Below are 27,159 nucleotides of genomic sequence, written 5' to 3' on the forward strand. Positions count from 1 at the left end.
AGCCAGCCCACTGCTTTCATTGGAGTTAAGGTCTCTTGAGAGGGGTTTAGGGGTTGGGTGCATTTGTGAGGTCAGATACAGACGTTGGCCAAGAAATCCTGGTTTGCAATGGGCAAATGCGTGAAGGTCAGGGCCACTTGAGTCCTTTAACAGGGTGGAGCTTACATAAGGCAGAGGACGTTCTCGCCCACCTCCAAAATTACGGTGATACATAAACAGCCAATCACCATGAGAAAGGAATCTGAGTGAATCACCTGCTTTTTTTTACATTTTTGGCAAATAAATGGAACAAGTCAAACTGAAAAGTGAAGACTAGAATGGGCTGTTGGTAGGCCCTAATTAAAGTGACCTCCTCTGCATCCGAGAACCAGATTTGTTTTATAGGGAAATCAATATCTCGGCAAATAAGACAAATATGTGATACTTCAAAAAATGGTTTAGAAAATAGGAACAGTATCTCACTTTATCATACGATAGAGGTCTGAGTCTGTGATCTTCACAGTTCGTGCTACGTTCCAGGAGACGTGGATCATGGGCACAATGGACTTTACGTTCTTCACTTCATTCCACTCAAACCGCTCCAGGGCCAGTTGGTACTGATATGCTACAAATAGAAGGTAACCATGTTAAAAAACACTGTGATGGATATAGAAGGGCAGGAGCTATACACAACAAGCCATAAGGATGACCACCAGTCTACCATAGCAGCCATCAACTCCTCCAAAAGTAAAGAGCCCGTGTATGTCTTTAGATATCAGTACAGTGTAAATATATAAATATTGCAGTCCAACTCACGTGTTAAGGGCCCCACATTCCAGGCTATATTGTTGCACCACCCAACGGCCTGCACCCAGTGCACAGTTCCTGCATTGATCCAGACCAGATCTCCTGGGCGTTGCACAAACCGATATACAGGGATGTCTGCTCGGTAGAGGTCCTCTAGGACTGGCCACCATGACCCAGTCAGATAATCTACATTGTGCCTGAAAGAGATGTTAGGTTATTGCCCTCTTCTGGTAACAGTCAGAATGAAAGATATTCTCAAGCTTGGCTCTGCACTGGCAGATGGCATAGATTCATAATATATTAATTTAAAGTACAGATTTAGGTATCTTACAAAATTCACAAGAATAAATATTTTAAGAGGTACTAAACTGAAAATTGGCAAAATAAAAAAAAATACACTTGCCTTCAATCCCGCAGGGCAGTCCAATCCATCTGGGATCCATCCGTCTTGCATCAGGTCCCGCGTTGTCCCGACATCCGTCCCAGAGCTGACACTCAGGGCGCCGCCATCTTCTCCTCTTCTTCCTGGTTCTTCATCCTACGTCACCCCACCCAGGCCCCAGATTGGGTGATGTAGGATGAAAGAAAAATTTGCAGATCTCACTGTGCTTGCGCGAAATCAGCAAATTTTTCTGTTTGCGCGAAAAGGCTTCTTCTGCGTATGCCTGAGATGCTCGGGCATGCACAGAAGGAGCACCCAAGAGTCCCCTGGGATGCCTGACCTAGGTATCCTGGGAGGCTTTGCGCTCCTATTCATTCTCGATCGCCTAGGGCAGAGGTCAGCAAACTCCCGCCATCAGGCCAGATACGGCCTAGCCAGTAGTCTGCTCCGGCCTAACACCCCCCTGGTCGACCGGCCTAATCCCTGGTGGCAGGGGTTGGCAACCCGCGGCTCTTGAGCCTCCTTGTTATGCCTCCTTTCCCTATTTACCACGTCCGGCGTTAACACTTCCGCCGTCGGGGTAAGGAGACATTACCTCTCCTCCATATGCATTGCGGAGGAGAGGGATTTAGCTTCAGGGGCGTTCCTGGTGGGGGGCAGAGCCATCAGCGCGGGACTCAAGAAAGAGTCCTGCCTAGTGTGCCTTCTTGACCTCCTGAAATGGCCTAGTAGCCAAAAAAGTTTGCTGATCCCTTGCCTAGGTGGTCAAGAATTGGGGGTGGTGCTGCACCCTTTTTTGTTTTTTTTAGCTGCAAAGTGAAATTTCTGAGTTTAGGTACACTTTAAAGCAGCAGTCGCCAACCTTTTTAGGTCTGCAGACCACTAAAATCACCAGGTCACGACCGCGCATGCGCGGGGAGCCGGGTGTCACTCAAAGAGGGAGGAACCTCCCCCAGAGGGACCTCATTATGACATAACCCTGCCCACTCCCCCAGTGAAGTGGGCGGATTATGCCCGGGGACACAGCCCGCCCACCTCCCTGAGCCTGGAAATTGCTCAGGGGACGTGGTCCGGGGGCTCCGGCCGGTGCTGGGACCCCGCTTGGGGATGCACAGACCAGAGCCACAGACCCCCAAAATTTTCTCGCAGAACACCGGTTGGCGACCGCTGCTTTAAAGTACAGGGATGACATACAGGTGGCTCCCCTGCTGTGAACCAGCAGTTACTGCTCTTTTAAATGCATAGAACAAACTGTTATATTTTAATTTGTAATTGTGCATAACATCAAAAGCTGAAGCCTATAAGTTGCATGTGTTAGGTTTCAAAAAAACGACAGACACCTAGCCATGCAATGCAAAAGCACTAACCACATAACTGCTGTCGAGATTAGTGCAATCTACTGATGGGTTGTGGAAAACATGACCATATTATGAAAGTGGTGCCCTCTATTGGCACAAGGCACTAATGCAGCCCATCTCACCTGTCACAGAAGGCGCTGATCTTTTCCCAGTAATTCTCATGGACAGCGAACCACTCGCAGTCCCCAGGTCCAATGTTTATGTTTACTGAGCAGAAGTTATTGTTCTCCTGATGACCTGCAGGATGGAAGCCTATGATTAGCGTATAAAGGATTTCACAGAATAGAAATGTACCAATTAATGCAGAGGAAAAGGGGAGAGAAAAAGAGTAAGGATAGAAAAGGGAAGATCTGCTCGCATATTGTCAATGGCAATAAGAACACAAACCTTTGAGGATGAACTAAAAATTATTCTATTGCAGCTTACTAGTCCTGACAGTAACAATTGTCAGGGTCCTAGGGGGACAGTTCCTTTCTTATTGCAGTGTATTTATGAAGGAGCAGTGTTGTCTCTCTTAAGATAGGATGTTAGGGATACCTTTACCTTTTCAAAACCAGCACATTGAGACTGCCGAGTTGCCATGAATTAAACCTTTAAATATCCCTCTCTGCTTCATGATACTCTGCATATTATTTTTTGGGGTGCAGACAGAGGCTGCAATAAATTGCATGTTTGTCCTTGGGAACAGATACACTTTCATATTCTGCCTCGTCCTTTAGCGCATTCTTTTCGGATAATTAATGGACAGTTTGTGCTTTTGTTAAAATGTGAATAAAGTCATGATGGAATGAGAAGAGGGAAGAAGGGCAGGGACAGGAGACAAAGTAAAGAAGAGGTGGGGGGGGAAGCAGCAGACAGACTGAATGACCCGCATAAAGCTCTCATAACAGAGATGGAACTGATCGATGAATAGAACATCAAAGGAACAGACAAATGTTACCTGGCGTACGACTGCCGGGGACTTTCATGTACAGCTGCACAGTGTTCATGCCCAAGATGGTATGGCCCACGTGGCTCAACATGTTTCCATTGGATGCAACTCGCATAAAGGAAGGTAACTTCAGCAACTCCTGTAACTGGGGCTTCCACCTGTGGAAAAGCAAAACAGACAGTAGGTTTATTTGACAAAATGCCTTTAGGTTAAATCTGCCTATATTTTGCCTTCCCTGGTTGCATATGTCACTTTACATCAAGTAGTGCCATCATCACCAAATGGGCCTTTTACAAGCAGGTTTTGGCAACCCCCACATGTGATGTTAGACTTTCAAGACTACAAGACGCAAAGTTCAGCGAATAAAAAGAGGTGGGCCAACCAGACTGGGGAGAAGGACTACATGATGCTAGAGATCCTCCAACCTGGAAAAGAGGCAGGATTTGACTTTCTGGAGCATCTATCGCCCATTTTGAGAAGCTCACAGTGTGCAGTGAAATCAAGAGTAAGATTTTTCAGTACAGAATCGGGAGACTGTACGATTGTGCAAGACTGAAGAGAAGGCTTGAGGGCAGATTTACTTCTTTGCACTCCCTGCCCATCAGCATGGCTCTTGGTACTGCTATATATAGTTGGGTTTACAAAGACTCAGGTCTGAATGGTGGCCACTTGTGTGACAGTAGTCTTTGGTAATCAAAACAGCAGGCAGGAAGAGCAGCAGCAGTGATGTGAGTGGCAGCTTCTGCTTAGCAAAGGTTGAAAGGATGTAAAAAATACAACTTTGACCACCACGTGGCATGGTCACACTCACCTTTTGGGGTCGGAGAGGTCAATGTTGGTGCCAAATTTAATGGTCTGTGGGGTTTTGTGCTCCTGGTTTGTGCTGAAAGAAAACATATCGGTGACTACTTATGATCACACAGCAATGATGCATTAAAGGTCTCAGGTGCAGAAACCTCTACAGCAAGATGCTGTTCAAATCTGAAGCATTTAGTTAAATAGAACTTTGTGATCCTGCCATGTAGGTCTTTGTTCAGTTACAGGGGGACCAGTAAGAATTCACAGCTTGAAATTTAAGTTAAATGTAAACTGGAGGTCATTCAGTTTTCAGCAATATAAAATGGGATCTTAACAGTCTTAACAAGTCCAGCCAAGAAAAGGAAATTCACTTCTCCCCACCAGAGACTCACTTACCTGGGAGGTGGTTGGTTTCCTGTGGTGCTGTCTGGCTCATTAGACTCTTCATCACTATCTTTATCCTCCTATAAAAATGGAAAAATGGGGAGAACATGAGATTTGAGAGCAAGACCGTGGGTGCCACAAGGATAGCCAAGAGGAGAAGGTGGAGTGTGGGGCGGAAGAGCCGACATAAAAGCAGGAAGTACAAAACATGAAAGAGGAAAGACGCCAGTGGGAGTCATACAGACATAACAAACCCTATTGGAATGTGGGACCTTCTGTAAGCTGCTGTAAAGGGATACCTCCCTCTCCCCCATATAACCTTCATTTATTGTCCTGTACACATCCTGTCATAGCCGTTTCAAAATGCATTGTACCTTCTCATGGTCATGATTATTTCGATACCTGGAGAGCCCTCCCTTTTTAAATGGTGTGGCATGGTAAGGGCGAGGGGTAAACTAGCAATAGAAACAAACTTTGGAAACTGCAAAACTAAAAGGTTCACCTCCTGTGAGACTGATGCTTTGTAGTGTTGGGTACCACCCCACTAGGCTTCCTAAATCCCCAGATTGGTCTCTGTAACCAAGTTCACTGCTCTGCTCACTTCTGGGCTGTTTAGGTGGATCTGGACCACCTACCTGTAGGGACTCTTGGAAGGAGGAAGCCTGGTACTGCGCATATTTTGCAATGGTGGTATGGGAGCGGCTACTCTCGCAGTGCCAAATTTGGCGTGTCCCAGAGGGGTCCCAATTCTCATCAGACGGCTGCTGCACCTGAGTACGGACCTCTACAGTGTGGTCTCCATTAGCATCTACTAGAGTCTTTGTGGAGAAGAGGCCCAGATCTGTCACAAAAGAGGAGCGAGAGACAAGATTATGCAAGGTCTCGAAATTCATTTTAAGAATTAGTTTGCCCTAGTTGTTAGAAGTGTAAATAGGCTACATAGAGTTAATTTCACATAGGAATATTTTTTAATTACGGCAACTCACTCAGTCGCAGGGATCCAGCCAGACCTCGAATCACGGTGATGGGGTTCTTGGGGTCAGTGCAGAATTCAAGCAACACAGGAGAAAATGCATCTCTCTTACTCTCCAACTAGAAAAGAAAAATATATGTTACATTTATATATCAAGAAGGGGAACCTTCTTGTCCATGTCACCCTGCCAGAGCTGGATGGGCTTACAGCTTTCTTGTGCATTACACAGACCCCTTGCCCCCTTCTGTCTGTGTCTCCCCACTACAGGAGAGATGGCTTTAAGCTTCCCTCTGTGTCACCCTACAGGAGGACCCACATCAGTATACAATCGGTCATATACGTACATAGATACTGGGCGTAGGTGGGTTGAGTTTTTCACGGGGTAGATTGTGCTCTGTTCCCATTGGTGGTTTGACAGACATGGATGGAAGGACATAGGACTCTTTGAATTTTCCTTTTAGCACCATATTCCTAAGGAGTTAGAAGAGACACAAATGAGCAACAGGCAAATCATAGCTGCAGCCAAGAGAAACAACTAACCAGAACAGCTGTCCTCCATAGCACTTTGGAAAGTGTTCCAGACCCTTATCTAAATGTCTTTTGGGTACACATGTGCGAGCAGTAAACCACTTATAAAATATGCCTATCATGTTTCCTTGATTGGTTTGTGACTATTCACGTACAACAAACATCCATGTTTGTTTGTTTTTTTTTAAACATGCAACATGCTCCATTTCATGATTAAAGCCAAAGTACTTCTACCATTTCAGCTTTTAAATGTCCTCTAGATGTTTTTTAAGTTGAACAGCCATACAAATGTAACCCATCTTCTTCCTATCAACAAATGAACCGATTGGTTCCTTGTGCTACATCCCACTTTCCCTGCACCAATTACTGCATCTGTACACCCCTGTGCTTATAGGAGGGGTTCCTACCATCTCTTCACCGAGACCTGTTTTTGGTCTGCTGTGCCCATTATGAGGGGCTCTTTTCATTCCTGTGCCTAGTTCCCTAGATCTGTACACAGACTGACCATTATGAGAGGTTCCCTTCTTCTGCCAATTTCCCAACTATGCACACCTGCCCATTATAAAGGGCTGCCACTATCCCTCCCTGTCTGATTCTGCTCCAAAAAGAGCTAGGACACCCAAACATTCTAGGTGGGCAGGAAGCCAGGAGTTATGGCAATAAGATCTGTTGGCAGTATTCATGATTTTGTAAGACGCTATGGGGCTTACTCAGCTCTGTTTCCTAAAATACAACTGGTAGATGGGCTGGCCCCAACTATTCACACCATCACATGGTAAAACCTAAATGTTACTGCAATACTTTACACAATGCACACTGTATTGCAGCCCCAAAAAATCCAATCTTCCCCAACTCTACCCTACAGAGTGAAAAGTGACAGGAAGTCTAATTAAAAAGTTTAACACTTACTTAGTAGCTTTGATAATCTCTGCAGCCGTATGGTTGATGGTTAGCTCGCTGGCCTGCAGCCTCTTCTCTTCCACTTCTGATGCAATAAAGGTCTCCCGGTCTCCGCTTTCTACCTTTATTAGCCGAATCTTTAGCTCTTTTGGTGGGCCCTCCATGAAGGGCCTCATCTTCAACAGGTCAGAAGAAGGAGTACCATGGGAAGCAGAAGTTGGTGCAGATGCTGGGGCAGCAGGTGAGGAAGTCTGATGGTGGTCTTCTACTCCTCTTCTACCACCATCTGGCTTCCTCCTGTCACCCACTGACCCTTGTTTTGAAGATTTAGGTGTGTCCCTGCACTGACTTTGGAGATCTAGGTTTCCCAAGACCTGTCGATCCTTGTTCTTACGAGACCTACTCTCTTTAGTTCGTCTGCTTCTGTCCCTCTTGGTCTTGCGATGCTTTTTGTCTCTTTTCCTAACCTCATCCTTGCTCCTGGTTGGTGCAACCAGGGACAAAGTTATTCTTTCTGGTGGTCTCTCCACCTCCGCTGCCTTTGCGCCCTCTGCTTCTGGCTCCGTAGCGTCCATGGGCAACTCTACTGGGGACTGGTAGCCTTCATTTTGCAATGGTGAGCTTGGCATTTGGGGAAAACTGATCTCCCGAGTCTGCAGCTTCTGAGGTTCGGGCAGTTTCTCTGGCGACTTCTGCTCTGCACCCAGGACATATTGCTCAGCCACCATTTCAGTCTTTGTCAACAAACCTGTAGACACTCCTTCTGACTTTGTAGCTCCATTCAATCCAACTGATGCAGTTGTAAGGCCTTCAGTTTTATCGGCAGTACTCTTTTTATCAAATACTTTGACAGACCTTTTCATTGTCCCCTCAACTGTCTCTTTGTGGCTTGATCGTTCTGTCCTATCAGCCCCCCTTAAGGCCTGCTGTTTAGTCTCGTCCCTTGCTTCTTTTTTTCCCACTGCCCAGTGTGGCTCAGGACTCCTTTCTACCTTTTCGGGTTCAACCTCCACCCAGGAAGTTTCTGTTTTTCCACTACTGGCCTCTAGCTTATCAGCACTCCAATTATTTTCAGGTTTAGCCTTAAAATCAGTGTCCTGTTTTTGTGCAACCCAAAGGTTCTCAAGTTTAGTTTCAACAATGACGTTGGGTCTTTGGGCAACTCTCTTCTCCTCCACCTGGCTACAACTGGACCCTTTTGTGCCTTCCACCAATGTCTCACAAGCTCGTGCTATGTCTTCTAAAATATCTGTCTCTGTGCGTACCCCAGGTCTTGCTCCTGCCACCCCTTGTCCCAATGCATCTGAGGTAGGGGTTGCTCTAGTCTTAGATTCCAAGGCCCGATTTGAGGTAGATTGTGCAGTGTATGGGTCAACATTACACTTGCCCACCATAGTAGCACCAGTGAAATAGCCCGGGCCTGCTCCAGTCTTGAGGCTTTGCCCACCACAGTAGGAATACTTCTGTCCCTCCAAAACGCTAGCCAGTGATTTTAGCACACTGCTGCCACTGTGTGTAGCTGGTTTTGATTTATTGGCAGCTTCTTGCCCTAGTATTGCTTTTTTAGGGCCATAGTAAGTTATGGACTCCCCAGACTTTGCTTCTGATGTTTCTCCACCAGGAGCAGAATTGGTCGAAATATTTGACTGAGGTGCACTTTTGGGAGGGGTTGTTGCTCTGGCCTCTGCTGGTGAGCAGGGGGAGGAAGCTGCAGGTATGACGTCCTCTTTTCTTGCACTGCTGCTCCCTTCCTCCTTTTCAATTGACTCATCTAACATTTTCATGATGTCATCCAAACCATCAGGCAAAATTTTTGCAAACTCAGTGGCTTCCTCAAATGACTCAGTAAGCTGCCCTGTAGAAAAGTCAAAGAGTGGATTGCTCTCAGTGGACTGATCCTTGTTACTCTCATGTTCTTTTCTCTCCGACAATGTTGGAATTGGGCTCAAAGACTCTTGAGATGGGTTTAAAACAGGCGTCGGTGGAGCAGCTAAGCCCAGCACCTGAAGGTTTCCTGAGGTATCTTTGTGGTAGGTGGTTGGAGCGGAACAGAATGAGGCATTGTCCTCTTGAGCTGGTGACCTCTTTCCACCTGAATAGCTGCTCTTGGACGTAGAGAGTCCATGGCTTAAATGCTTGCCTTCTATGTCCATCTCTGGGGTCTGAGGGCCTATGCTAATGTCTTGTCCCACATTCTCCTCCTTTGGGGCAAATAACCGAGACTCATCCAATTTTTGCAGGCTCTTGAGAACATGATCTAAGCTTGAATCTTGGTAGGCCTCAGACCTTGGCCTGACATTGCTGGTGGTGACGCCCTGAGTTCGGTGATTGAAGACACCGCCTCCCACTGGGTTATCGCAGGGTGGATAATATGCTTCCCCCTTGACAGTCCCATGGCCTTTCCCATACAGAATGTCCTCCAAGTCGTCTTCACTCTTCACCTCTTCTTTGACTGGAGCTGGCAGCCAGCTCTGCTGGAGAGAAGAGGCTGAAGAGGGTTGGGCTTGAAGGGGTGAGGAGCAAGCTTGTTTTGGGGGTTCCGGCTCTTCTGTGGGAGGACAGATTCTGGCTGTGTTGTCCACAGGACTAGGAAAGCGATCAGAGGGCTTTATTTAAAAAAAATAAAAATAAATAAATTATTATGTAAAACACTCAGGATGTTGTCAACTACATACATTTGTGGAGAAAGAGTTAAATAAACACTTACAGTGGATAAATCAGCCCTAGAGGTCTTATGTGGTGGGATGCGGGGTCTTCTCTGGTCGTAAGGCACGTGGAGAGGAGGTGGAGCTGGAATGACCTCCGCAGGTGACCTCTGACACCGCGCCTCACTAAGGTCACTTGGAGGACGGGGCTGCTGGTGTAGTGGTGGTGGGGGACGTGAGGGGCAGTATGAGGAGTAAGAAGGAACATGGGGTGGGAGTCTGGGATCCTGTGGCAAATAACAAAGATAAAAAAATTAAGGCGAAACCTTATTAGACAGGGTCTACTAAATAAAGTATACAAGTAGTTCTCTGGGAACCTCATCATTTCTTTCTAATTCTTACCTGCCTATCCCTGCGCTCCCCCCAGGTCTCATGGTTTATTGGGTTCCAGACATTGGGTTTTGTGGGTGGCTGATGGTACAGATTCCCAGAACCCACTTGAGCTGGAGGGGAATGCATGCCAGGGTTACCCCTTCTTTGCTGAAAGACAATAATACGGGTAGAGTTATTATCTTGTTCCAAACATATAGTCACATATTTACAAAGTTACTTTTTTTAGACTGACAAACATCCATTTAGTCCTTCCGCTGCCAAATTGCTTGGCCGACAGTTGAAGATACCTGGTTAACGAGTAACACCATCAAGGTGAAAACTATCGATAAACCAAATAAAAAAGGTCCCTCCTTTACCTATCATCCCCAAATCTTACAAACCCTTCTTTCCCCGCCCGATGTCCCCACCAGTCCATGCAGAAGACACATTTATTAAAAACAAAATTATCTTGCCAAGCTAGACAAATAGGATTTTTGACATGTTTGATATTTCTGTACTGGCAGTGTTTTAAGAGAAAACATGGGCATTGTGCAGGGATTGCCCCCTCCCAGACGTACACTAACGCAACTTACATATACATAGCGATAAAACAGAATGCACATAGTAGGAAAAAAGGGGTTCACCTGTTCAGGACTTCCACTCCGCCTTCGTTTCATCGGCTGCTCATCTCCTCCGTGTGGATTATGTTGTGACGACTGGAGGGAATCGGAGAGTGGAACTTGACGCTTTAATTGTGGGGGTCCGCGCTTACCTCCAAAATGCCTCTTTTGCTGAAAATACATAAGGTGTCAGATAAAGGAGTTCACACAAAACAATCAACATACATCATCCACAAAGATAACTTACCTCATGCTGCATAAGGTCCCATACTTGCTGTAGGCGTGGCAGGGTTTTGGGTCGGTGGTGTGGGGGTGCTGCATGAACATTCCAGAGGTGCGTCTGAGAATATAATGAGATCAAGGTGGTATTAACAAATGTGGAACACTAATTAAGAGTTAAAAAGCTGCAGTCAGATTGTTCCCTGGTTCTCCCCTTTGTCTTAGGCCTGCAGTACAGGGAGTTACTGAAAACTGATAAAGATTTTGGACGAAGTTTAATTATTTACATTTGCTGCATTTAATTTTTAAATGAATACATAATTGTTACATCATTACTATACAGATGCATGGATTTTTTGCTTGAAAATCTTGTTTAAAGCAAACCTGCTTTGCTTATTCAGTGTGTGAAAGCTTTTTCTTCATTCCCAACTGTACTGTTCACTACATGCTTGCAGGTACTGCTGTTGAAGTGACAACCAGGACCCAAAGCAATCATAGGAAAGTAAGCTACCACACTTATAACTTAGACAAGGTTACTCCAGTGATTCACTCCAGTGAAGAACAGAGTGGCAGGGCAGTGAATGAAGAGAAAGTAAAAGAATCTGTGTAGGTCCTCACTGAAGTGTTGGTTTGCCCATAATAGGCAAGATACATATTTATTTTAAATCTGCCCCCAGCCCTTCCTATATTCTCGCTTAGTTGTACAGACTACATATTGTACTGAAATGACTAGTAAATTTCACTGCAAGCCATTAAATGTAAAATAAATGCAGAAAAAAAGTTTAAGCATGTTTATGTTACTTATCTTTGGCAACATTCATTCCACAGTAGGATGTTGTACAGAAATCTGTTTACGAAATTGAATCATTACCTAGCTTTAGACAATGACCTTGGTTTCATATACACACTTGTTTTGCTACTTGCATCTATTACATTGGCAATCAAAAGCAAAATCCCAGTCTCAGCCTAAAGCTACAATTATGACTTCATGGGAATAGCACACAATACACCTATCTGTGCAAAGTTACCTGAAGTTCAACAGTTGTAGCTTCTTCTAAAAAAGTTGTCCTAGCATCAGATTTTTTTTTTTATGATCAGTACAGACATGTCGCGTAAGAGTTCACATGTTATTTACAATTTTCAGGAGTTAACTGTATAAAGGTCACTCAACTCTCCCTGACAATTCCTTCATCTGGCATCTTTGTTCAGATATCATCCAGGGTTACCATCTATCTTCTGTTAATTAAATAAATATGAAAAGCTTCATGCCTGTGCAGTTTTCAGGTATTTGTCGACAAACGCCTGATCGAGATCAACCCCAGCCAGTGATCTGTAACAATGTTGCCGTCCGATCACAGAAGAAAGGAGATTAAGGAAATACTTTCTCCTGCCTGCACCAGACTAATGACCATATTTTAGCCTAGACAACATCAAATTATTCTCCAATACAATGACTAAAATCTACCTGATATCATTACTACTCAGCGGACTATTGTACTCTGATGAGCTTCACAGTGGCCACACAAAAAGAAGAATAATATAACATGAATCGTTGCCTCTATTACTGGTGAACAATTTGTCTCACCTGCTGGAGTCGGGAAATGTGCGCGGTGAGCTCATAACCCCCATGGTAGCGAGCAGCGGCCTGGTAGCAGCGTACAGCGTCCTCCCATTCTTGCTCTGACTCGTAGATTTGACCCAACTGTTCCCATATCTGTGGCTGCTGCTCGTCACGCAGGAGGCTTTGCACACACGAATGGACTCGCTCCAACTTTCCATAGCGATGTCCAGGTGGAGAGCTAAAGATGGAAGAGAGATGGAGAAAGACAACGCAACAAGAAGTTAACATACAAAAGAAAAGGCAAGCCTCCCAAAAAGATACATTGAAAATAAGTTTTGAGTATCAGGCCTCCCCCTATAATCCCCATGCAAACACCTAACACAGACACTTACCCGAGAGGGTAATAAGGTTTGCTTGGGTGACCAATGTTTGTCACATGACTAGACGGTAAGTGAGGGGGCAGCTGAGGTTGGCTAAGGTTTGAAGAGCATCTGAGAGAAAGAGGAAAAAGGAGGGGAAGGAGTTGACACAGCTGTAAAGGCAGAGCACAAGCTTCATCACCCCAGAGGAGTACAGGAAGCTGAACAGACCAAAAAAATGTAAAAGGAACCCCTGTACACATCCAATAAGTCTGCATACACAAATTAGATTGATGCTCCTTTTTCACTAAACTAAGTACGGCACGCTAAGTAAAGGCCAAGTCCAGAGCCTTGGGATCTCACCTGCCAGAAGGAACCCATGATCTGGGGTGGGGTGGGGAGTTCCAGGCTGTGTTGATTCCTCCGATGAAGGAGTCGCGGGGAAAGCGGGATCCAAACTGATCCTGTGGGCGATACATCCAGACTGCAACAGAGAAGAGTATAAGAATTTATCAATTATACAGCTGTTCCTTTATTCTCCAGAAGCCATATGCAACATGTAGATAAAGTCTCCCCAACCCTGCTTTGCTTTACAGCTTTTAAATGCAAAACTGAAAGGAATGGAATAACTGGTGCCACTATCACACCACCTGCCAGCCCCATCATCCAACACCAAACACACAATGGTAGTCTTCACCCATACACTATTTTGCCACTGGATTTAGGAAAATATGCAACCTGGCCCTGGATGAAAAAAAAAAAAAATTCAACACCTTAAAGTTTGGTGGGTTCACCAAGGCAAAAGAGACCTCTCTGGGCCTTCTACCAGGATCATGGGGAGCTCAAATATCTTGAGAAGCTACTTCTGCACAAAGCTGGTACTTCTACGGAGTTGCCTTTCTAAGGATCTTGCAGTGCAGTTCAGTGACCTCAGTAAGATCTCACAATCATGCAAAATCCACTTTACCCCACATGAACTAATGCCTGGCATGGGATGTTCCCAAGATGTACAGCCCCCGTGGCCTGTGCAGGGTTCCAACAGAAACTTCTCTCTCCAAAAAGCACAGCTGCTATCATGGGAACATCACGCAGATTCCAAAAGGACATGAGGACACCAAGACTTGTCATGACAAGACTCTATATAAAATTACCGTTTCAATCCACAAGGTCTCACAGATGTAGAACCAGGAGCGGAAGCATGATGTCCTCAATCACACAGCGAGTCTGCAAAACAAAGAGCACAGTGAGAATATAAGACAAAAACTCCTGCTTACAGCCACCATGCTGTGTCAGCAAAAAGCCACCAGAGGGCACCAACAGAACACTTTTTTATAAAGTAGTACTTAACATAAATAAGTGGGTATTTAATATAGGTACATAAGCACAATTATATCTCATTTCAAAAAAACAAATTTATGCTTCAAAGTAAAATGAAATTATTTTGAGAAAAATGGGGCTGCAACTGTCTCTCCTGCAGGGTGACAGACAGACAGAAGGGGGTGCTATGAGTCTGTCCTCCTCCTGCAGGGTGACAGAAGGGGGCGCTATGAGTCTGTCCTCCTCCTGCAGGGTGACACAGACAGAAGGGGGAGCTATGAGTCTGTCCTCCTCCTGCAGGGTGACACAGACAGAAGGGAGCTATGAGTCTGTCCTACTCCTGTGAAGTTGTACAAGTTGTCCCTGGTGAAATACAAGATAGTCTGTCTGTGGAGGTGATGACATGTTCTCATGGCCCACACATGCAGGCTGAGTCAGATCCCCCTTACAGCCTTACAAATAGAAAAGTGTTACTCAGCAGACCACATACTCACACACCCCCTATGTGTCACCTCACCACTCACAAACTACACACAGCCACGTGTGATAGACTTAACCCTTGTGTCTTACAGAAGACGGGAAAGAGAGAGTAGTGTGGGAGGGGGAGGACAGTGACGAGAACAAGCAGTAGGAAGAGAGCGAGACAATTATTACTCTTTATTTAGAATGTCACCGCCTGACTGACGCTCCTCCACCCCCACGTCTCCAAGCAATGGGACCTGGAAAAAATTTTTTTCATGCCGTGTACAATGTATGACCTGTATACACACACATACACACGTGGTACAGACATAGTTATACCATGACCTGCATTCTCATATAAAAATATATATATATATATATATATATATATATGACACCGCTACACCATGACAGTACAGATACTGCTACACTTGTATATAAGTCACAGTGTAGTGGTGTCTGTACACAAATGTACAAACTCTGGTATACTAACCTGTGTACATACACACACACACACACACACACCACTACGTAATCTGTATACAAACACAGCAGTGTCGGCTATTAGCAGATAGGAAGATATTTCCCTTAATTTCCCCCAGATTCTTCCCTCCACCTACAGAGTACAATCAGTTGGGGCTTCCCCATTACGTCAGCAGCCGGCAGTTGAGGGGAAATTGTTCTTTTTTGTATGTTGTGAATGGGAACTGGCAGGCGAGGAGTCAGACAGAATTTAATGGGTCACATGACCAGACGACACAGAAGAGCGACATTGTGTAAGAGGGCATATCTTACACACTGCGAGGAAAGAGCAAATGAGATGGAAAAAAACAATGTAAGTGGGAAAATGAGACAGGAGAATGAAGAGAAGAGTGTGCAAGGGACAGATGAGTACAATACAAGAAGGGTATGAAAGAGACAGAAGCAAGAAGGAGTGTGCAAGACAGACAGAAGCAACGTGTGCAAAATAAACAGAGAAGAGCGTTTTAAGACCGAGGCGGGGTAAAAAGAGTAGCACAGGAGATACATAGGGGCAAAAGACTGACGGAAAAAGATTGAGCAAGAGAGGCCAGAAGGGGCCATAACAAAGACAAGGGCAAAACACAGAGAACAAGGCCAACAGAGACAAGAAAGGAGACAAAGTGCGACTAAAGAGTGATAGATGAGCGAAAAGCCGGTGTGATTAGGAAACAGAAAACGATTATGTGATCGAAGAAGGAGGAGCTGAGAGAGACAGCAAGAAACAAAGGACAGCAAGAGCACAAGGCAAAGAACAGACGTAAAGTGCAGGAGAGACAGTGGAGGGAGCACGAGAGCAAGAGCGACAGGGACAAGAGTGTGTAGAACACAAAGAAGGGAAACTGAGTGAATGAGACATCAAAGGAGCAGGAACATGGGAGCGCATGAGAGAGACAACAGACAAAAAAAAAAAAGGAAGAGAAAGAACTATAAAGTAACACAGACAGGAACACAAAATATACAATGTAAAGAAGTAGAGAGCCTGGACACAAACAAAGATGCAATGTATACAAGGAGAGCTTGGCCACACAAAAAAAGATACAATGTATACAAGGAGAGCCTGAACACAAAAAAAGATACAATGTATACAAGGAGGGCCTGGACACAAAAAAAGATACAATGTATACAAGGAGAGCCTGAACACAAAAAAAAGATACAATGTATAGAAGGTGGGAGCCAGACCCAAAAAGTTACAGCCTGACCCAAAAAGTGACAGCCTAAGAAGAAGAAAAAAATCCACAAAAAGCACTCAAGTGGAACACCTTTTTAAAACTCTTACAATACAAACAAAAGTGAATGTTTAGCTGTCACTTACCTCCAGGACAAAGAGACAGCTGCCATGGGAGGGTCCTAGAAGTCTTCCCCTCTCCCCTTTGCCCCCCCAACTCCTCCCAAAACAAGGTATGGAACAGGCGGTTCTCCCTGAAGTCAAAAGCAGCGGTGAAACTTCACAGCGCTGCGCCCATCTCTACTAGATGCCGGTCGCTCTTGTGTGCGACTCTACTAGGCTCTCACACTTTTGTTCTCCCCCGCCAGGCTCCTCCCCTCCCTTCACCTCCGCCATCTCTGCGAGGAAGCCAAGTTTAAAGGGACACTGGTGATGTCACTGCACCCCCAGAGCACACCCACCCTGGGATTCCCTGACCACACACCACGCCCACACCCAGCCCACTGTTCTTTTAAGGCGGAACAGCTAGGCTGCTGACAGTTAAGGTGGACCAGCCATGAATTTTTTTTTTTTTAATTAGTTTGGAAGACTTAACATTTTTATTATAGTAACAGGCTGATTTCTTAAAACAATGGTGTGCTAAAGAACTGAAACACTAAACAAGAGACAGTATACCTTGTTGGTATACCTGGAGTTTTTATTTCTTTTATTGTCTAGCATAATGAAATCTTTTTTTTATATATTTCTTAAAAATACAGCTAAAGCAGACCAAGCCACATCAGTTTTGATGCCTTACGAAAAGGGCAAGTGCATTCACGACATATTTAAACTATGGAGCCTTGGGTGCTAAGGTGCCCTTTATCTTCATCGTATCTTGGTCATCGGACCCTGAAATATTCTGGCCAGCAGAATGGAAGATGGATGGATTGCACTAGGAAATATGCCGACTCTGGTCTTATTAATAGGATGGGAAAGCAGAAGGCAACTTAATCTGCTACTCCTTTACTATGGAAAGTCACAAGGCAAGGGAAAGGTTCTGGAACCAGGCCCTATCACATAATAGCAATGAAGTCAGGAACTTTAAGCCAATCTGGGGTGTTCCTGGTCACCAGACCGGTTGCATTACAAATCCTAAGGCTGGATGGGGGAAAGGGGGGGGTGGGGGGTATTTGACCTCCACTGAGTTGTTACTTAAAGGACCTGACCTGAACTCCCAACTCTAGCCACCATAAACTTTTAAGGTAAGTGACACCAAGGCATTCGAATTTCCCAATGCTTTTACGCTTGGAGGGCCAAACTAAAAAAAGTTTTTTTTTACCCCCAGAACAGTCCATAAAGGCCAATATATATATATATATATATATATATATATATATACATATATAAAAATAAACAGACCAAAATATTCATGTAGTAACTAACATGCATAACGAATCTCAACCCAGGAACAACTTTTTAGTGGATTTAACAAACAAACTGTTGCACATTGTCAAGAAATGTTCCAATGCAAAATATAATTTGATGCAAAAAGGCAACTACAATATTAAAAAGTCTGTCAACATCAACATCCACTGATTTTTCAAATTTTCTCAGAATACCGGAAAATCAACACAAAATAGAAGCCACTTGTGTTCCATTCATTCTACTTGTGTGAAGACATGAAATCAGCAGCAAAGTAAATACAAGCTAAAAATATTGCCCAGCACAAGGCCAGCAAAAGGTACAACCAATTTTCAAGTTTCTTTCTATATTTCAATCACCATCATTCACCAGAGTCCACTGAACAGGCCTTGGTCAGCAGGGAGCAGAATATCCTTAGTTCAGAACAACTTAGTTCATGACCGTGGCATGCGTCTAAGAAACCACCCAGTGTCCACATTATGCCAAGGAATAATGAGCAGGTTGTGGTCCTCAAGCAACCCTGAAGCAATCAGCCATAGGGGAAGGTACCTAGATGATAGACAAACTCTGAGCCACAAAAAGACAAAAGACCAGGGTGGGTAGCAAACTAGAACAAGTAGCCAAGAACAAACAAAAGTTGTCATGGGAAAGCAACATGATGAGGAAGTTGGAACACGCCATGTCACAGGAGACACAAGGGACAAAGCGATGCGTTGCTAAAAACTTGTCTTTCTCCACCAAAATTAAAAGATTTGTCCAAAGTAGTTAAAGACCAAGATCTGGACTGTATGATCAAAAAGTGTAATATAACACTAAGCATTCTATTCAACAATTCTATTTGATTGGGTCAAGAGGCAGTAATAGAGATTGGAAACTTGTAATTGTTCTCATTACCAACCGACTAAATTAGGGTGTCCAGGAACAAGAAGAGGGTAGTGGGTATTCACCTTTTATACATTCTTCCCTTTAGGCTTTGATAGTCATTAATGAAGAGGATTATATAACAGTACTGCCTACATAAAAGTATTTTGTAAATAATCGGTTGCCCCCTGGAAAGCTCCCAATGGGAGCAGATCTAGGATACAGCAGCGCACAGTGTTATACATGGGGACTTTTATGAAGCAAAATACTCATGCGCTGGTATCCCACTCAAGCTAGAGTGGCCAAATATAAACTAGTCATGTCAGACCTGTGTTTTCGACTCTTGTGGTGCCGTGGGCTCTACATCATATCTGGTGGACATGCCCCCGTATTAAGCAGTTTTGGATTGATGTTTACCAAATTGTTTATACCCAGTTAGGGAAAAATCTGAGCAGAGACCCTTACGAGGTGTTGTACAGCTCTGCGGTTTCAGGAGTAACAAAACGTCAAACCAAACTTGGTCCTACTGCCTACTGTGATACAGGTGAAACAATGTCACCTGGTACTTCACTAATGAACTTCTAGCAGCCAGGGTTAGTGACTCAAATGGGGTATTTCAGAATGTTTGGATGTCTTGAATCACTCATTTGCCAGACTTTAATTTGGGTTTCTTTCTTTGATACAGTGGACCTTTTCCTTTAGATATGAATGTTGGAATCAGCGTCCCAACTATCGTCCTGGGTCCTATTCTTGCTGCCCCCCATTCCTTACCTAACTCCCCCATTTTTACCCTTCCTGTTATCTCTTTCTTCCTCCTCCACCCCCCCATTTTTCTTTTCTTTGTACTTTTATGTGCACACAGCAACAGAATATGTTAGGTTATGCCAAGGTTTTCCAAGTGCCTACTAACTGGGTTTACAAGTATATGCTATTTTGCACTGTTTTTAGGTACATGTTTTATTAGAGTTGACTTGCGACTACGTTGTTTTCATGGATATTCTGTTATGTGTTCTGTAATCTTTCTCTTTGATTTTTGTTACATGAAAAAGGTTATATATATATTTTACAAAAAGTCCCAGTCTCTGTGGGTATGCTCTCTTGTGGCCCCTTTGCTCAGTCACTTCTGCAGACACCAATCCACAAAGGTCAAACCTGAACCTGTAATCCAGGAAGCACCCCAACATGCTACTGGATTATCAGCCACAGATGGGTCAGATATGTCCCTAGGACCCTCCACCCGGTGTAGGGACAGCTACTGAGGTAAACACACGACTTTCATAGGAATATGACCTAACTGCACTGGGAAAACCACTAAAAGGAAGTAGATCCCAATTTAGTAGTAGATCCCAATTTAGAGTTCTTCTCCCAAAAATACTTTTTATGGCTGTCCCTCATCCAGTGTCTAATTTGGGACAGGGACGTGATTCTATAGTTGTGACCTCCATGCTTGTGTCAGGTCAGCTGCTTTAACATGAGTTGATGGCTCTTTATTATGGCTTGTAGCTACGAAGTGTTAAACTAATGACGCCTTGAAGACGCTGGCTGATGACGTGTGTGAATGTCAATGTTTGACGCCCCCTCTGTGTGTGTGTTTGGGAAGAAGGGGGCAGAACAGAACGTCTCACCCCAGAGCAGCTGTGTAATAGAAAGTGACCTCATCTGTAGACTCCACACTTCCTACAGCCTGCAGTAGTTACTCACTTATCTGTACAGAACATACTTCACACCCTGTACAGAAACCTCCTCCCTAATATTTTCATCCCCCTTCCTTCTTTACTTCTCTGCTCTTCTCCCACTCCCCCATTCTCCAAATTTACTTTCTCTTCCACCCTCTTGCTATCCAAGTTTCTCCTGTGTCATGCTCTGCTTTCTTCTCACTCATCCTCTCTCCCCCCCTACCCCCTTATAACTTTCTCTTTTCTTCCTCTTTTCCTTTTTCACTCTGTTCTTTTCCCCAATGGTTTGAATCCTCTTTTGTGCTCTCACCTTTTGCTCCATTTCTCTCCCTTACCCGCTTTCCTTTTCCACAACTTTCTTCTCCCTTTTCCACTCCTTCTCCCCCTTCTATTCTTGCTCATTTACCATCTCTCCTCCATCTTTATTTTGTCCCAGTCTCCCTTACTCCCTCCTGTTTTATCCCCTCTTTCTGCATTTCTCCTTTCCACTCCCCTCATCACTTACTCATTCTCTCCGTCTTTATCTTTATTTTGTCCCAGTCTCCCTTACTCCCTCCTATTTTATTCCCTCTTTCTGCATTTCTCCTTTCTACTCCCCTCATCACTTACTCATTCTCTCCCTGTCTTTACCCCCATTTTCCACTCCTCCTATTTCTTTCCCTTGTTCTCAGTCTTCACCCTCTATCATCTCTCCCTTCCTCCTTCTCTTTACCCTATATGCCCTCTGTACTGCCCCCCCTCCCATTAATTCCTTCCTCTCTCTGTATCTGATGTCACTTCCTTCCTCCCCTTCAGACTCCTCGAGTGCTGCGTGCTGTCACGCTGTATTTCTGGAATCGACATCCTTCCCGTGTCACGAGCTTTCTAGGCGTCACACGACAAAGCACCAGCTGCCACCCCTACAATGGGTGGGCACCATACACCTGTTCCCATTAAGGCAGCGAAGAGAATCAGCCGTAAGCCCTTAAAGAAGAAATCCTTTAAAAAAAAAAAAAAAAAAACACAGTTTTCATGCCATTATGCCAGCCCTTCTGTGATACCTAGCTTCCAAATTCTGGACTGCACTGCAACTATTTTGGAGTAATCTGTAAATAACTGCAGTGTTCACCCCATAAATCTTTTTAACCTGGGTGGAATGAAATTGTAGGTGGATGGTAGCCCTTGTATTGTGAAAACAGCTGGGTGGTTACTGAAAATTGCTGGGAGATGCGCCCAGCTAAAAGAGAGTGGGGGAGAACACTGAACTAAATGAATGCAGATTAATTTTTTTTTCTTCGTGAACCAGATTTTGAGAAGCTCATTTGAAAGTCTTTAATGCTCCAATAGCAAATTGCACATTGATGTTTAATAAAAGCCCTGCCTACATGGGCAGTTTCTTGTTGTTGTGGCTTATTGTGAAATTAGCTTGAGACCAATTGGTGGAACTAATGCAATAACATTTTGCAAGACAAAGCACCCAAGTATCAAAACAAAAAATGGGAAACTATTCTTAAAATGACCATGCAGTATAATACTTCAGATTCAATACAAACATAGAATTTTAATAATTACCGTATACAAAATTAGGTCATTTCCAATATATTGATCAGGAATACCTTATTCTACACAGCCAAAAGCACTGCAAACAGCCATCCTAAGGGAGCACATCCAACAAATTGTTAGTGTAAACATTGGGGGCCATTGTCATTGGCTGGCAGCTGTTTGGGACTAATACCGGATGAACAAAGCTTTACTCATCAAGCTTTACTAATGGCTGCACAGTAGTAGCCAGGTAAATGATCAGTACCAATGCGATTGGCTGCACTGTCTTTGACCCATTGACTAGTATATGGCTCGCTAGAATTTTAGTAGGTTTTATCAATTGTTTACTGCCGATTGGCTTCATCCTGAAAGACTATTGCCAAAAGCCGTTGGATAATAACAGCCTATCACTTCTTTTACTGTTTTGACCTTAATTTTGAGAATCATTGTCTTGAACCAAATATGCAGAGCAGTACATTAGAGACTTGAGTGCCTAGGGGGCCCTAGTAGTAAATCACCTTTTAGTTTTGGAATATTCACTCTTTTCATCTGGATGACCACCACTTTTAATTGGTCTTTGGTTTGCGTCAACAAGGTTCTTTTGCTTTGCTAGATAAGTCTATCATGTAAAAACTAATTTGAATACAGGTCAGGAAGATCAACTGCAAAACAGATGTGCTTAATGATTTCTGGATGATCTTTGAAGACCCCCAAACTGATTGCATGAACATATCAGTTTAATATGTCCAAAACGCTTTTTTGGTGTCCCTTGGGGAGGGGGGTGGGGACAGGTCCTAGAAATGGCTTTATATATGTTTTATAAGTTATGCAGCACCAAGAGAAGAGTCTGATAGGATATAAAGCATACGGTGGTAATTCCCTGTTCCATACATCCTCTTTAGAGATCATTTCCCATAAGGGAGCAACTTCTACATTCTCAAGAAAATAAAAAAATTTACACAACAGTTCTCCTCCAGCTTCCACAAATCTCTGTGAACTGTCACACATATGCGTGAGCTACAGACAAAGACGTGACGGGAAGTAAGACACACGAATCTGTCTTACAGTTCCTGTTAATTACTTTCTAGTTTTTAATGGGGTCTTTTTCTGTCATTACCTGCACCTTGAACCTCTTGCTAACTGAAAGCAAAAAGGAAATGTCAGGTTCAGGTATTCATGACCTTACTGTAACTAAGCCCACTAAGAGTTTAGTTTTCTGCTTGCTGGTGGTCAGGTAACTGAACCACCCTTAAGCTGTGTACATGTGCTCAACTACTGCTCCTCAAAGTGAGTTGACTATTCAGTTTTATGAGCAATCGCTGTACAGGGGACAGGATGAGCGGGGGCGCCCCGCTGTGGGGACTACAAAACACCTCGCTATTGGTCAGCGGTTTAGTAATATAGTACGGCAGATTGCAAGACTATGTCCTAACACCTATTTAATCCAAGGCCATTACTCATCTCCACCAAGTATAACTTAGCTTCTGTACAAACAGCTTGCTAGAGAGGAAGTTGTACCTGAGTGCAAAAATCTCCCTGCTTTTTTTTTTTTTTTCTCTAAATCTGTGCTTACTCCACTTCTTCCCCTGCTGCCTGAATATTCCTTAGTTCATGGTGGAAGCCCTGACATTAGGTAGACAAGTCTTGCTTCTACCAAGATGGCCACCTCTGCACTGAGACAGAGTGCAGAACTCAGTAATGGGAACATATCAGATGCAGGGAGGCGAAAGGTAATATAGGCAACTAGTTTGTTTTTTAGCACAGCTTCCAGCGTTCAGGTCCTTAAACACAGGGGCACTAGTCTTGGCCATGCTAAGCACTGTACAGAGAAATGTAAAAATGGGTATAAAATTGTACAAAGCTTTTAAAGTGACTACATCATGAGGAAAGTAAGCAGCGTTCAACCCAAAAAATGTTATAAATGGGTTAGAAAAAAAATTACAAGCAGGTGGCATCCTGTCTATTGTAACCCAACTCCAAGGTAACCACCCAAAAACAGCCGGGTGGTTACTGAAAGTGCCAGGTGGTGTACCCGGCTAAAAGTCTCTGGGGAGAACAATGAGTAACCCTAAAGAACAGCCAAACAACATTTTGAAAAGATGACAACAATGGCAGCCCCCAAACATCTCTAATGGTGGAGTCTCTTTAGGCAAGATGCTCCTTCAAGTGGCAATAAATGAGAAATATGGTCACAACAATATTACACAGAAAAACTAGTAAAAACAGGTGACTGTGTTGCCATCTCTGGACCATTGTTTAAATTTTATTTTCCTGGGACACCTGCTTCTGGGACAGGAGCAAGGAGGGGGACACAGGCAGCAATAAAACTTTTGAGAGATCCGACCAGCACAGTGAGCCCTTGAGCACCTGGGACCATGTTCCTGCTTCACCAAATGCCCTCTTTGGGCCACCATTTTTCCCAGCTTCCAACACATCACCTTCAAGAACTCCCTGTCTACTTGATACCAGATATATTCCATCCAATGGCAGGTACCAGATAAATATTGTTATGACTTCACCTGTCATTGGGTTTAATGTTTTGGCCAATACGGTGTATGTAAAACATTCCAGCAAATACAAAACTGCATACGTTTACTAGAAGAGCTTCTGCTTCATGTCTCACTGTCCTTTGCAGCTAAATAACCTTCTTCCCCTCCACTCCCTGTGGTTTCTCCATTAGCTAACATTACTACAGAATGTACAAGGTGGCGGGAAAAAACACAACAAGTTGATTTGTGTTTGTGTGTGGGGGAGGGGGGCAGGCACAGGTATTCAACCTGACAGGGGGAATATTTGCAAAGAACAGTAGCCAATGTATTGGCAGCTTTTCAAGAAACTGGCTGCCTTCTTTGGAATTATCTGAAGGTTTTGGGAACTCTATAAAGTTTGTAATATATAAGTTTGTGTCTTAGTTGAACTTTGACATATGTTTTTTTTAATTGATTAAATTGTGACAAGGATTGTTCAGCAAAACATTTACATTACAACAATTTTAAAAAGCGCCTACTGCAAGTTAGCCACAGCTTCCCCTTGCAACAAAATAAGAGTAGTGGGAACTTACTGGGTCATCCAGGACCTGGACGAGGACACAGTCAGGGCCAGATCCTGATTCACAGCCAAGAGCACAGTGGACCCTAGGAACAAAAAACAGAATTAACGAAGGAAAAAATGCCATCGCAGTGTGTGCAAGTATGTCAAAAAGTTGATGAATGTACAGAGAGCAATGCTTCTGCTGAGTGGAGGGTCTGCGGAGAAGAGACCAATTCTGGAAAATGAAAAACAATGAAATGATCTTCTCTTAGAGTGACCATAAAGGGTTAGAACCTGTCCAAGATTTATGACCTAAATGTTCAGGTCAAGAAGTTAGATGAGCAATATTGGCCATTGACTTTGGAAAATCTCTGTGCCACCTGGCCGATCCCTCCTCCAGAGAAGGAGGACGTCAGAGGTCTACATTAAGCCCATTTGAAGTGGGTCTTTTAGTTATAAGAAAAGGATGTCGTCCCTCAGCCCATAGTTCTTGGGAAAGGATCAACTCCTCTATTATAGCCAGTCTTGTACTATTCCCAAGGATTCAGCTTTGTCAGCAAGACAACAAGCTTGCTTCAACAAGTCATTTTAGGTTGTAGGCCCCAATCACCAGTTGAACTTCAAAACAGCTCAAAAGCAGAACATATTTTAGAACCTTTCGCTGCCTCATAGCAATGTCCTAATGCACTTTGGTTGAAGAAACTTTTAGAAGCCTAACTCAAGCCAAACGTTTTATTTCAATCTGAATAGAGCCGGGAAGGAGCCCAGTCATTTTCCCTATTTTATCCAAAAACAATGGCTGAAGTTAGGCTTTAGGAAGAAATTAACAGACATATGCATGCTAAAATGAAACACAGAAAATACATAGATAATACATTTGGTACAATAGTAGGCAATCTGTCTTTGTTAGTAGAGTATGCTGGGATACTATTTCACCAGCAGCCAAAAAAGCAACAGGTTGCCCATTTGTAGCCATATATACTTTTTTTTTTCAAAATTTGAAACAAGTAATAAGCATTCATAAGCAGAGTATCACACAAAAGTAAAAATGATCTAGAATGTTAAAGATTAAATTGGAGAAAAAGAAATTATATAATGCCTCCAATGGTGGAGGCAGTCAAGCTGCCCAATTTAATATTCAACAAAAGACCATCTCTTGTATATATGACCAGTTTAAGATCATTCTGATGGCCACCAAGTAGAAGCAAGAGAATTGATTTACAGAGGGACTAATCCAAAACTATGTTCGTAATCCACAAATCTATTCACTTATGTCACCTGGTAAGGCCATGAAAATTAGTTTTGATGAAGAACAAACTGGTGTTATCAGATTCTCATTTTTTGACAAAATTTACACTGCAAACTGGAAAAAAAAAAAAACTCAAAAACTTGGACTTGGATCCTTGATCTTATTCATCCAAGCCCCATCTTCACATAATGTTTGCTGATTTCATTTCATGAGCTACGACCTAGGTGTGTTTCTTTGCCTTTCGATGTTCACACGGTTTTGACAACCCCCTCTTCCGATAGTCCTTGAAACACCCACTACTCTTACCTCCTAGGATGACCCGGCTTACCAGCTAGTTTGACCACTCTGAAAAGTGTGCCCCCTTGTGTCTGATCCAGATAAGAGCTCTAGGCACTTAAAGCTCTTCCGGTAACGAGACTGCTCTAAACAGGCGGCTGCTGTGTTAATGGATAAACTCGTGTAAAAGGCCAGATAAATGTTTTTTACTTTACGTCCGATGAAGGTGACTGCACAACAGTGTGCACTTTAAAGGTGTGTGTGCTTTCACTGACAGACCAGTGTGTTCATGATCGCGCGGGGGATAAGCAGGGGGCAAGCGCAGGGTCTAGTAATATAAAGATCTCAGCTCAGTTTGGAGAGAGGTCAGATGCTGCCAAGTCCTGCCGAGAGACTTGCAGATGATCGAATCTTTTCCTCAGGGCTGGGTCGTGGTGCTGTTGGCACTGTTTGCCCCTTTCCGAATGGAAACCTGCAGAGCAATACTGCGTTAAGTATTATACCTGACATACTCAAAAACATGAATACAAACCCTCAAACCACCCTTGTTAGAGCTCCAATCCATTTTGAAACACTGTAAGAAAGGTTGACAGACATACAGTTGCATATGAAGATACAATTTTAAATACTGCAGACTTGTTAGAGTGGCCCAAGACCCAGTTTTTGACACATCCAGGACAGAGGGCGCCATTTACATTTCTTTGCTACAGGTGAAGGGCAAATGATAGCACTAAGTCATACAAACTTGACATCTTATTGAAGGCCTCCAATCCACTGGTCAAAAGGTAAAGCATTGTTTTGCAGCAGTTCTATTAGGATTCGTTACCAGAGTCACATGTGGGTTTAGAAGGAGCTTCTGTTAA

General features: G+C 43.8%; 1 protein-coding gene across 3 annotated transcripts in view; it reads right to left on the bottom strand.

Moving 5' to 3' along the window:
- Positions 1–27,159, bottom strand: part of KDM6B (lysine demethylase 6B) — a 75,566-nt gene that overhangs the window by 1,441 nt on the left and 46,966 nt on the right. For 2 of the 3 annotated variants that reach the window (XM_072399326.1, XM_072399327.1), the window contains exons 2-20: positions 24,803–26,768; positions 13,968–14,040; positions 13,180–13,300; positions 12,850–12,948; positions 12,482–12,695; positions 10,925–11,017; positions 10,702–10,848; positions 10,088–10,225; positions 9,748–9,972; positions 7,050–9,646; positions 5,957–6,083; positions 5,626–5,731; positions 5,275–5,480; positions 4,652–4,719; positions 4,269–4,340; positions 3,467–3,615; positions 2,649–2,763; positions 796–983; positions 463–604 (exon numbers count right to left, since the gene is read on the bottom strand). In XM_072399326.1, the coding sequence (XP_072255427.1) occupies positions 463–604; positions 796–983; positions 2,649–2,763; positions 3,467–3,615; positions 4,269–4,340; positions 4,652–4,719; positions 5,275–5,480; positions 5,626–5,731; positions 5,957–6,083; positions 7,050–9,646; positions 9,748–9,972; positions 10,088–10,225; positions 10,702–10,848; positions 10,925–11,017; positions 12,482–12,695; positions 12,850–12,948; positions 13,180–13,295 (4,802 nt within the window). In that variant the 5' untranslated portion in view covers positions 13,296–13,300; positions 13,968–14,040; positions 24,803–26,768. The remainder of the gene's footprint in view (positions 1–462; positions 605–795; positions 984–2,648; positions 2,764–3,466; positions 3,616–4,268; positions 4,341–4,651; positions 4,720–5,274; positions 5,481–5,625; positions 5,732–5,956; positions 6,084–7,049; positions 9,647–9,747; positions 9,973–10,087; positions 10,226–10,701; positions 10,849–10,924; positions 11,018–12,481; positions 12,696–12,849; positions 12,949–13,179; positions 13,301–13,967; positions 14,041–24,802; positions 26,769–27,159) is intronic. The other variant, XM_072399328.1, reaches the window with a different exon arrangement.

Source organism: Pyxicephalus adspersus, chromosome 2, assembly GCF_032062135.1.
Source record: "Pyxicephalus adspersus chromosome 2, UCB_Pads_2.0, whole genome shotgun sequence".
In the NCBI taxonomy this organism is placed as follows: domain Eukaryota; kingdom Metazoa; phylum Chordata; class Amphibia; order Anura; family Pyxicephalidae; genus Pyxicephalus; species Pyxicephalus adspersus.